Consider the following 12,419-nt stretch of genomic DNA (forward strand, 5'->3'; position numbering starts at 1 on the left):
CCTTGCTCAGGCAGGGTTATCCCTACAGTCCCTGCTCAGACAGGGTTATCCCTGCAGCCCCTGCTCAGGCAGGGTTATCCCTGCAGCCCCCTGCTCAGGAAGGCCATCTCTCCAAGCCCCTGCTCAGGCAGGGCCATCCCAGAGCACACGGCGCAGGGCTGTGTCCGGCAGTTCCTGAATATCTCCACTGAGGGAGATTCCACAGCCTCTCTGGGAAATCTGTTCCAGTGCTCAGTCACCTGCACAGTAAAGAAGTTCCTCCTCATATTCAGGTGGAACTTCGTGTGTATCAATTTCTGCCCATTACCTCTTGTCCCGTTGGCTGCTCCACCAAGGTGAGCCTAAATCCTCTTGGCACCATGCCCACCTTTAGATACTTGTAGACTTTGACAAATTCCCCTTTCAGTCTTCCCCTGAGGATGAACAGGCCCAGCTTCCTCCACCACTCCTTGTGTAGGAGAGATGCTCCAATCCCAGAACAATCTGTTGCCCTTGCTGGACCTGCTCCAGGAGCTCCATGTCTCTCCTGAACTGAGGAGCCAGAGAGATGCTCAAATCCCAGAACAATCTCTGTTGCCCTTGCTGGACCTGCTCCAGGAGCTCCATGTCTCTCCTGAACTGAGGAGCCCAGAACTTGACACAGCACTCCCAGTGATGCTCTCCCTGGGGACCCCAGATAGCTCTGTGCCCTGATGCTCTCCCCAGAACAAGGACAGGAACGTACTTCCTGAGGAGCAATAAAGTGATTGCTCATGTTTTTAAATATGTAAACTCAGTTTTGAAAGACCATTCAAAATAGAGGCAGAGTGTAATAAGCCTTTAATTAGGCAATTCATAAGATATACTTAATTGAATAAAAATAGTTCTTATATACAAAATAATGTATGCATGTAAGTAGACAACATGCAGAAACACCAGCACCCATATCACTTCATCACACAAACTGACCATTCACACCTGTGTCACGAGAAGGACCAAAATATTCAACAGTTAAGTGCAAAAAAAGTCCCTGTGCTGAGTTACATTATCTCCCCAGTTAAGAATTTCTTTGAAATGCTTGTCAGGTACTGTTTTCTGTGTGTGCTCTGCCTTGGCAGCTCATTATATCTGTTTAGAAACCAGTGTAGTCATGGTCATGGTCATCTGCACAGCTGTCCCCTCTACGAGGGGACACGAGGGACTCCCAATAACCCACTATAAAGACAACAGAACCACAACAAAGAACATTAATTTTCTGCAAATTCTCTTCTGCTGTCTTTTTAGCCAGAGGACCTTCCACTATTTCCCGGTTTAGGGATAAAGCAGTCTTCATCAATGAACAAAACCACAGTGGTGCAGAACAGACAATGCAGCGAACGGGCCTGTTTATCTCCACTGCTGAGCATGAGTCACTCCTCCACCGCAGCGTTCTCCATCGCTTTTTGTGCTTACGGTTGTAAAGAGAGGCTGGTTTTCATTGTCACCAGGGAAGCACAGAAAGATACACAATTTTCCTCCCTCTGAGGTGATTCAAAGGAAACAGACTTGGAAAGAAACATGCTTAAATATTAGTTAAGACATGACATACAGTAGTTCAAAGGAGGGAATCATCCCTCCTTTCAATAGTTTTCACATATATGAATTTGGACTTGCTACACACCAGCAAGTGTTTTATGCATAAGATATAATTTTAAAAGAGAAAAGACACAGTTAGCATCTCTCCACTTTGAATTAAGGTCTTCAGTAAACCTTTTTTAGCTTGCATGATATGCAGAGACCTTACATTTTCTCAGAAATTTGTCACCTGGGCGAGATTATCATTAAAATTATGTGCTTTTGAGGTAGAATTAGAGAAAGTGTGCGACTTTACCTTGGTTTTAATAAACCATTAATCTCTTATATTCCCAGTTTTCATGAAAATAAAAAAACTCATAGAAAAAATTCTCTAAAAAACAAGTGGTACAAATGCTTTTCGATGCTTTGGGTAGGAGCTGAAGTTTTTCTGATAAAACTCATGACACAAAACAGCAGCCAGTGCCTGGTTAAAAAGAACATACATCACTACACACCACCATGTCACATTGTGCATTCCAAGTGTGATGGCCATGGAAACATATATGAGGAGCTCTGCAAAATAATGAGGGCAAGAAACGCTCTCAAACCAGTCTCCAAAAGGTACGCTGTGGCTCAGACTTACAACCTTTCCTGCAAGCAAACAAAGAAATTAATTGGCAAGATGCATTAAACAAACTCTTCTTCTCACAATTACAGAACAATATGCTTATTAATCATCACAATCTTCTCACAATTACAGAACAATATGCTTATTAGTCATCATCATCCAACCTCCATCTGATCTGGCAGCTTTGCACTTAATGAAATAAGATGCCACCTCTGGCTGTGCAAACAGAGTATGGAAACCATGTCTATCCTTAAGATGTTAGAAGACAGAGCTTCATTTTAAGTTTTACAGAGCTATATATACAGACATACCACACCCTCTCCCCCCAGTTCAGCCATCCCAACAGCTTCATTTGATCTACACACTACAGGAACTGAGAAACACTTGTGTTTAAGGTATTAGAAGCTACAGAAGCCTATTGAAAAGAACAGAAAAAAATACCTAAGTAAACAGTAGACAGAAATGAAATATCTTACCTGATCTGCTTTTTCTAAGATTAGCTAGAATTGCAAGGCATCTGTGTTGGTGAAGAGAGGCCCAAACGTACATCATAACTCCTAGAATGTGATACCAGCAGATCTGCACAGAAAGCCTTTTTCCTGAATGAAATATGTTTTATTAATATACAGCCAGGAAGTAACTTCCCAAGCATCATCTCAAAACCCTATATATATATGCTATAACATGTAGTGTTATAGCATATATAACATATATAACATCTCAAACAATATATATATAACATATACAACACCTCAAAACACTATATAACATTTTCTCAGATGTTACTGTCTTACAAAATTCTAGTAGTGAACCTCGAATTCCTTGAAAGAGGCTTTGAAATCCTCTATCATTTAAGTACCCAGCTAGTAGCTCATTTCCCTTGACCGCTCTATATTAAAATACCTAGTTATTAATCCAGCAGCTTGAAATACAGTCTGATGTACAACGACATATAATTGGTAGTCTAAGACCTCAATATTCAACACTGTTTGTAACTATTATTATCCTAATTAAACATGTTGTCATGGCTCAGGTCAACATGCAAGCACACACTTGTCTTCCTCACAGCGATGCACATACATACACACACATCTACACACCACCCCCTGTCCAACGTGGTTCAAAGTACTTAAAAGCTTCACCAAACTTGGTAAGGACTGCCTCACAAAAATTAATCACAGGAGAAGTGCTACAGCCAGCTGATGGTTTGTCTGTGCAGGAGAATTAGCAGCTCAGTTGTGAGACCTAATGGAATGTGTTGGCAGAAACAAGTCACATAATACAAATTTCTCATGTGTTAATGGAAACATTACAACCAAGGGAAAGAAAACACTGCCTTAGTCAAGGCAGAGCAGTGGCAAGTTCTCCATGGAAGAAAAAGGATATGGCCAAGACAGCCTTGCAGACTCAGCTTGCAGGAAAGCTTACAACAAACTCCTCTTCAGTTTGAGAACTGAAGTTGTGCAGTGGCATTTGAGAACTGGTACCTATTACTGTCCTTCAAAAAGCATATGATCTATATCCTTTCAGCAAATAACCAGGATGGTTAACATGAAAGTGTGTTCCTGTCTGTGTTTGTGTATAATGGTGGCTGATTGTGTGATATACTGAAATGTAATTACTTTTAACTATGCCAGGAAGTACTTTTATGTCTCATCAGTGAACACACTTCTCAAACAAGCAGCTCTCTATGAAACCATTCACGACAATGCAAACAAATGAGAGCAAAACTGCATCTTTGATGATAACTAAGCAGGCACTTACCATTCCTGACATTAGTAGGCACTTGGCACAGCACAGTTGAGCCAACAGCAATGTAGTAACCAAGTCCAAAGCAATACTGCACGATATGAATGACACCACTGGAAAACACACTGGTCCAGAGGCATTCTGCAAGTCTTCGACAGCTATGCAGCCAAAGGAGCAAGAGAACCAGGAGCGCAGAGAGGTGCTCACTGTCTGCTTACAGGTAAAAAACAGCAACTTTGAAACAGACAGGAACAATTTAACCCTGACAATACTTCAAAAAGACTGTGTTCCCTCTTCCCACAGCAGAATTTACCCTCATTTTAAATTAACTGGGAAAAATATTTGTACAGGTGAGGCACTGCTGACCAGAGCAAGATTTCTTCCAGAAGGTGCTAATGGCCTTTTCTGTTAAAAGGACTGCTGAAAGCCAGCATATCTATAAATATTTCTGTCTTCAATAATGACAAAGGTACTTGGTGTACCAGGAAATTAATTTGGAGCATAGTTGAAAAGCAACCAGTGAAGTAGCACTTGGATACAAATTCAGCAGTGTTGTAATACAGTTTTTTATTTATATGGCTACATTATAATATCTGGAATACTTGCCCGTGTCCTTGCTCTGAGAATCTCTGCCAAGAGCATGGTGCATGTCCTGAATCCATGATGGGAATGACTCTCCAAGGAACTCAGCTCGGAAAAGACAGATCAGCAGAAAACCATTCCAGAGCACAGAAACCACATAAAAGTGAGTAAACCACCTGTGGGAACATAAAAGGGTTTTCATTAATGTTCTCCACATTCCTTGGAAATGTAGCTGCAGGACATGCTTGTCTGATGGGGAGTACATTCCATTTTGGTGCTCACATCAAATGTCCAAATAGAGAATTCAGGACTTCAGTGGTACGAAGCAGGAATAACCTTAACACATTTTATCCCAGTGAAATGCTGCCTGGAATAACCTCTAACTTAGCTTACCTTACTAACCACAGCTGTACTAAAGAGGAGACAGTGTTATCCACACATTGCAAAAGTACTCCTCAAGGCTTACAACTAATTGTGATGTACATTTTCTTTATAATTTACACCACTCAAAGCACATCCAGATTACTTTTCTGCTTATTTCCAAGCTGCTAGACCTCACAGCACTCCCACTTTTCTCAGTTCCAGTGGGTGCATTACATGACATGTTAAAATTCATCAAAGGAACCCAGAAACAGTTATCCTGCTCTACATTAAAATATCTTGTCCTTCTGCAAATTCAAGGTCTGCAATGATCATATAGAAAAAAAAAAAACAGTGACCATCAACACTGCTGGGTTGACAAGACCACAGGTTTGGTTTTTTTTAAGGAAACAAAGAATCTGTCAGCCCTGTAATGCACTTACAAAAGCATACTGTGCATTACCAAAATGCAAGACATAACAGTCAAGGCAGGTAACTGGGCTGAGTTAGACAGCCTACAGCTGTTTACAATATCCATCTCAAACTAGGTGATGCAGTATTTCCTTTTGCTTTTAAAATTAAAAGTCCTTCTGGCAGTGAAGAAAAATCAGTACTTCTGGAGACATCTGCAAAGAGATAAAATATGGGAAGACGCTGATGGCCTTGACTTCACAATGTGACTATAGGTACAAAACTAGGATATAACTGTATAGTCAAGTGAAGACCATATTTCTCTTGAACATGCAAACTCTTCTCTTGGGGCAGTGAAGGGGTACAACACCCTTGCTTAGTGAAACCAGTGACCTCTCCCAGAGCAGCTCAGGTATCTCTCAAGAGCACAAAAGAGATCAAGTCAGAATCACAGCGGCAGCAAGCATCCCTGCGTGCTCCAGAGCACCTTGCCCATTAGCAGCTGGCTTTCCATACAGATTATGACTTCTCCTCAGTTCCTTCTCCTACCAAGCAGAAACTGCAACATTCTGTCTGCTGATTCGCAACAGTAGAACTAAAATTTAACCCCCCTCCCTCACTTTTTAAGACAAACAGAATTTGTACACTGATAAAAACTCACCATCCCCTCCAAGTTTTAAGCTCTTTTCCCTGCAGTCCTGTTACTCAGTCAACTCATATCTTGTCACTTACCAGGGAACTTTCTCCACACACTGATTTTTGCTACCAGCACACAAACAAGCCCTGGCAACTTAAGAGACACACCCTTCGAGCTTTCAGCAATGCCAGTTACACTGGGGATTTATCTGACCTAGGGATCAAACCAGCACTGCAGTAAGTACACGTGCCATCCTCCTCAACGAGAGGAATTTTCACTATTTGCCAAAGCAACCTGAAATACAACACAACATTTTACAAGACAGAACAGCAAAATTAAAAACAAGCCCAGGCTAGTGAAAACATAATGCTTGTCTGGAAACCAGACACAGTTGAAAAGAACAGAAAATGTCTTGTTGGCTACCTTCAGGATCTTCTCTATTCCTTCAGTTAGAAGTGTTATGGATTCACTAACATTATTATAATTAACTAAGAGAATTGCTTTGTACATATTGAGACCTTGAGACCAATTCCCTGAGAAAGCACATTCTTCAGACACCAATCTCTCCCTAAGAAATGGTGTTGGGAAACTTCTGTTGGGGAAAGGTCAACTCAGACAAGAACCTGCAGTACACAGTGATTAAGACAAAGCCTCTATGAATCCTTATTTTCACGCAAGGTACTGCACATTTTAAACACATCCCTGGGTATTTTCTGTATCACGAAGCCCGATAACCAAGATTCTACATTACAACCTCTCCATGAATAACATGCTGTGTCACAAAACTTTTTTTAACTTTTGGTTTGAAAGCTTTGTATACAAAATGTGTCAGAGATTGTTACAATAGGGTAGATCACATCTTCGGGCGAAGTAACCTCCCAGTCCTGTCCTGCTGGCCTTGCAAGATCCTGTCTGCCCTCCCTTCAAGTCAAAGACTAGTTATAGTCATGAATCTCAGCTGATTAAAAAATAAGAAATCCCATAATATATAAAACCAGAAATAGATAAAAAAAGCTGTGAAGGGGGGTGGCGGGGGGGACTGCCTCCTTTCATGATTTCACTAAAAATCTATTTAATTTAATTCATTTCATTACACATCTAAACATATACATATACTTAATTTTGTTTCATCAAACATCTGTTAAGGTGGATTTGGATAACGCAGTGGTTCTTTTGCCTTATCGAAACTGTTCATGCAAGCTCTACACTGCTGTGTTGCCATGCTGGTATTGGCCACATTCCAAAAAGAAACGTTGAAGGGAGAAGGCAAGGACTGCGAACTGGAGTAAGACAGTCAACCTGCAGCATATTTGCACAGTCACAGCCACTCGGGATTCCACGTTCCCAGGTGCCCGACCTGAGTCTTGCAGGGAGGTTTGTTTCGGAGACCTCGCATGCGACTGGGATTCAAGGGATTAGGTTACTGTTCCGATTTGGAGCACGTGGATGCTGTATGACCGCTCGCAGTCTCTACGCTCCTCGGCTCTCCATCTGCAGAACCAGAGTAACACCTTGCAGCAAAGCCAGCCCAGCTCTGTAAAACCCCGCCGTGCTCTCGGCGTGTGCTGTTCCCTGCCGCCACCCGCGGCTGCGGGACCCGAGACACGCACGGCCGGGGGGACCCGCGCCTCACCTCTTGGGCACCTGCAGGAGCCGCAGCCAGCCAGGGAGCTGCCCGCACCCGCGCTTCGTCTTCCCGTAGCGAATGAGGTCCTGGAAGAGGCCGGAGATCACCAGGCCAGCGCCACCGGGCCGCGGCGCCGGGGCCCGCCGGAGCAGCAGCAGCGCCGCCAGGAAGGCGGCGGCCAGCAGGGACCAGCCGGCGGCCAGCACCGCCAGCATCGCCCCGGCCCCGCTCCGCCCCGGTCCCTGCCCCGGCCCCGCCCCGACGGCGGCGCTGTCCCTTCCGCTTCCCGTTCTCGGGAAAAGCGGGGCCCGCGGAGCCCGAGCCGCACTGCGGGGCCCGGCCGCTGCCCGCTGTCCCTGTCGCTGCGCCCAGAGCAGCGCCGGGCCGTGTCGTCTGCTTTTGACGCCGGTCCCCGCCGTAGTCCCCTGGAAAAGCTGGCAGCCCGCGGCCTGGACAGGTGTACCCTTCGTGGGTTGAGATCTGGCTGGGTGACCGGGCCCGGCGAGTGGTGGTGAATGGTGCTGCTGGCAGCTGGTCTGCGGTGGTGTTCCCCAAGGCTCAGAATTGAGCACAGTCCTGTTTAATGTCATTATTTTTATGTGTATGAGGGAGTCGAGTGTACCCTCAGTAAATTCATGGATAACGACAAGTGGGTGATAGAGTTGATCTGCTGGAGGGCAGGAAGGCTCTGCAGAGGGATCTGGACAGGCTGGATCCATGGGCTAAGACCAGGAGTGTGAGGTTTAACAAGGCCAAGTGCTGGGTCCAGCACCTGGGTCACAACAACAGTGACCCCTGCAGTGCTGCAGGCTGGGGGAAGAGTGGCTGGAAAGCTGCCCTGTGGAAAAGGGCCTGGGGGTGCTGGTCAGCAGAGGCTGATCATGAGCCAGATGTGCTCAGGTGGTCAAGAAGGCCGATGGCATCTTGGCCTGTGTCAGCAACAGTGTGGCCAGCAGGACCAGGGCAGGGATTGTCCCCGCTGTGCTCAGCACTGGTGAGGCCATGCCATGAGTGCTGTGTTAATTTCTGGGCCATTCAGTAGAAGGCCACTGAGGTGCAAAATTTAAATTTTACCAATGTACTTTATTAAGCAGAGGTATAAATCCTGCCTAGATTATTTTGAGATATGACTGCATTAATCAATCCTATCAGTGAATCCTTCAAAGCAGCACATGCACTGCTGAAGCACTCATGATGTCAGTAACATTGCTTTGGGAAAAAATCATTGAAGTTCACATTTCCTGCTAAAATGTGTTGGTAACTCTCTGTTTCTATCTGCATGACAGCTTATAATAAATGTTTATTTCAATATCATTTATGTCAATGCTTGGTGCTCAGTTCTTGTCAATTCTCTTGTCAATTCCGTATAACTGAAACCTAAATCTGGTTCAAGGATTTCATGGCCAAGTAGTTTTGGTAATTAGCAGGAGATGAATATATCAGCCAGGTGAGTGTAAATCTTTGGGGAGCCAGAGGAAGGAGCTGACTATAAGCTGGGTTATTCCCCAGCTGGTGAGAGCAGGGGGAAGGAGAGCATGCCCAGGCTGTGCTGGGCAGGGGTGTCACCATCGCTGCTTCCCAGCCCTGCAGCTGGGGAGCTCTGTCAGCAGCTGCCTTGCCATGCTTATCTCTGCATTCCACATGGCCACATTTCCAAAGTGCTGCTGTGGTGACTGCTCCAGCAGAGCAAGGCATGTGTTAGCAGGGACAGCCATGCCTGCTTTGCAAGCAGTGATGGCTCAGGAGCTGTCTGTGACAGCATGCAGGTCACAGCTGCAATGTGCTTCTGTAGGTCCTGACTTGAGGCACCCTGTCCTCTTGTGCTGCACACTCCCTTCAGCTGGACGTTGTCCACTCTTGCTGTGTGTCTCTCTGAAACACAGCAGATGTATCTCTTTCTTTTCAGCCTCACTTTCTTTCTGAAACAAAAAGGAGACATGTCACAGACATGTCTCTGCAGTCTGCTCATTTTACAGCTTCCACAAGACAGATAAGACAAGGGCCAGCAATGGTCTGGCCTATAAAGCAAGTCCTTCCTTGTCTGAGCAGCAACCTTCTAAAACTTGAATTAGCTTTGCTGAGCGATCTTGGTGGCCAGTGCTTGCTATTTTCATGAAATCATGGTCTAAAGACTCCTGGCTGGGTGTATGGCATGGCTCTGCAACAGTCTGACTGGATCCTTGGCTTCCACAGCACTCCAGATACATTTTTCTGTAGAGTTTGGACTTCGGGGATGCTTTTAAAGAGAAGGATAAGGGATGTGGTGTTGTAGTGGCCAATGGACATTGAAAACAGAGTACCTACAGGTGTGCTGCTGGGGAATAGATCTGGTGTATGACAGCAGGGCTCCAGCAGGACAGTTCCACATACCCAAAGATATGCAGTGCATCTTGCCATATCCCCATTTAGGGTGACAGGCATTCAACTTACTGGCACTTCAATAATCTTCCAAATTTATCTAACCCAGTGCCTTGGAGGTACAGCTCTCATGGAGGTCAGTGAACTACTAAATATTTCATATCAAATAACTCTTTCCTGAGCTAAGCTTTAAGGAAGGAGGACCAGGAATCTTCTAGGTGTGGGTACAAGTGTATGAGGCACTATTTCTACATGGCAAGCTGTGTTGCTAGCTGTGGTGTGTTGACTGCAGTGTTGCTAGCACCAAAGCCAGGCAAAGAGGGTTTAGTAGTAATGGCCCCACACTTGTTCTGCACTCTACCAGGACACATAGGTGGAAAGAAAGAGAATTAGTGTTTGAGAAAACTGCAGCTGTAACAGGTAGAACAATCTCTTAATATATTAACAACCAGCTTCAGCACAGATGCCATGTGGGATTTCCCAGGGGGCAAATAAGAGCCACAGCACAAATGTGCCCATGGACTAACCCATGGCAGTGATCATGTGCAGAAGCTTAAAGGACAGTGCTGTGGTCCAATGTTTTGGTCAACACTTACTCAGAAATTAACCTGCTATGAAAGGGCCACAGAGTCCACCTATCAGTAATACTTCCCCAAGCTCCATAGTGTCCCTGCAAGTTGTTGTCACTGCTATAATCATGGTAAAACCTACAGGTGTAGGTGGCAGATTTAATGTTGAAAGAATTACAAAGATTTATGTTTATGCTTGAATCCTTCCTTTACTTGTGGGTGCTGGTCCTTTTCCGGCTATCATGTAGAGCAGATTTAAGTCACACAGGAAGATGCTAGACTCCAGATGGATCATTTGGAAAAGCTGGTGGTCTGCAGAGGGCTGCGGAGTTGCATCCCTGAGGCTTTCTTGACCACAGTCAGTGTTTCCTGGATGCCCAAGGCCCCCTCCACAGCTGGCTCCAGCCATGGCTGTCGCTTTAGGAAAGCAGGATCCAACCTCCAGTGTGGTCAGCTTGTTGGCTATTTCCTCAGAGTTCAAATAATTGGAGGAAGAGGGGAATGAAAACAGCTGTGTAGCTGGGAAATTGTTTGAAGGGAAGAGGAATCAGTAGTTGGTTGTCTTAAATATAGTCTGCATTTATAATTTCAAGCTAAACTGAGAAGATGTAAATTCTACGCTGCTACTGCCCATATTGTGTAAATAGTTTGCACAGCAGTAAGAGAGAGCCCTTCTTTCTAGGATTTCTTTCCCCAGTGCTGTGCAATTGTGGCGAATTGTGTGACACCATGTGCCACTTTTTAGGCGAGTAATTCCCTCTAGGTGGCACCAGCACTCTTCGGTTTCCCAAAACCCGCCCGCCCTGGGCTGGGCTCCGGCTCTGCTGCCCGGGAGCGCCGCGAGCATTCCTCCAGCATCCTCCCAGCACCCTCCCAGCATCTTCCCAGCATCTTCCCAGCACCCTCCCAGTATCCTCCAGCATCTTCCCAGCATCTTCCCAGCACCCTCCCAGCACCCTCCTAGCATCCTCCCAACAGCAGCGCTGCGGGGCTCCCACCTCGCAGCCTCTGCTTGCGTTAGCTGTCTAGAACAGCTGATTTTTGCATTTGTAGGCTTCGAACTTTGACAATTGCAGACGTTTGTGGTTGCTTGTTGGCTTTCTGTGGCGAATACTTGTTCTCAGCCCCGTGACACTTATTCCACCTTGAGGGGTGGAGTCCAACTAAACCTAACTTTATCTGTCTGAAAATTAGGTAAATAGATGAAACTATTTGCCTGGGCTCCCGATATAACTGATGGATACAGGTATCCTCCAGAGTGACAATATTTTTCTTCCTGAACATGGATGTCTCAGCTGTTGAGCTGTATTGTCCTCTCTGCTGAAGCCCTGCTTGAGGGATAGAGAATCTTAGGGGATCCAGAATAAAAGTGGGTATAAATTATTTATGCTCCTAGATCTAGGGTTGATTTGATGAGTGTGATGCAAAGAGGTTTTCACTAACTTAAAAAAAATCCAAACAACAACTTTTCCACAAAAGTCCAGGTCATGCAAGAGAGTTATCTGTAAATGTAACTGCTTTGTGTTTCCTGCCTGCCCCAGGCAGTTTATAGGCTTCTGTGAGACATCACTCATAACAAAACATATTAGGTTTTAATATATGGAGAATGGAGAGAGAGCCTAGAAAGATGGTGTGCAAAAGCAGAGAAGGAGGATCAAGGCTTGGCTGAACCATATAGGAAAAGCTGGAGAGCTCAAATTTCCATGTCACAAAACTGGACTTGTGTGGGCCACTGTGAACCACAATGTCTGATAGAGCTTCATAAAATGCTTGTAGGGTGTGGGACAGGAAAGCTCTGCTTTGGAGATTTTCAACTCAGGCCATCATATTATTGAAAGGAATTTGTCTGCATGAGGGACAAAAATCAGCATCATTTACTGGCTGGCCCACGGCAGATTTCACTGCAACTCCAGACTTACTAGACTTACCCACCTAAATTATGTAGTGATTTTTTTTTCATTTATA

The 12,419-nt window shown here is 45.1% G+C and overlaps 1 protein-coding gene across 2 annotated transcripts; it reads right to left on the reverse strand.

Annotated features, from left to right (window-relative positions):
* Positions 1-812: 812 nt before the first annotated feature.
* Positions 813-8,137, reverse strand: SRD5A3 (steroid 5 alpha-reductase 3). Of its 2 annotated transcripts, none has more exons than XM_039699101.1 (5): positions 7,534-8,137; positions 4,517-4,668; positions 3,926-4,120; positions 2,638-2,760; positions 813-2,184 (listed from the first exon to the last, which is right to left on the reverse strand). In XM_039699101.1, the coding sequence occupies exons 1-5, from the start codon at positions 8,115-8,117 to the stop codon at positions 1,925-1,927; spliced, it is 1,314 nt and encodes a 437-aa protein (XP_039555035.1). In that variant the 5' UTR covers positions 8,118-8,137; the 3' UTR covers positions 813-1,924. The 2 variants fall into 2 exon arrangements, with proteins under 2 accessions (XP_039555035.1, XP_039555034.1); XM_039699100.1 differs by having other exon boundaries at positions 3,926-4,123.
* Between the last annotated feature and the right edge of the window lie 4,282 nt (positions 8,138-12,419).

Source organism: Passer montanus, unplaced genomic scaffold (genome assembly GCF_014805655.1).
Source record: "Passer montanus isolate IOZ18808 unplaced genomic scaffold, ASM1480565v1 scaffold13, whole genome shotgun sequence".
Lineage (NCBI taxonomy): Eukaryota > Metazoa > Chordata > Aves > Passeriformes > Passeridae > Passer > Passer montanus.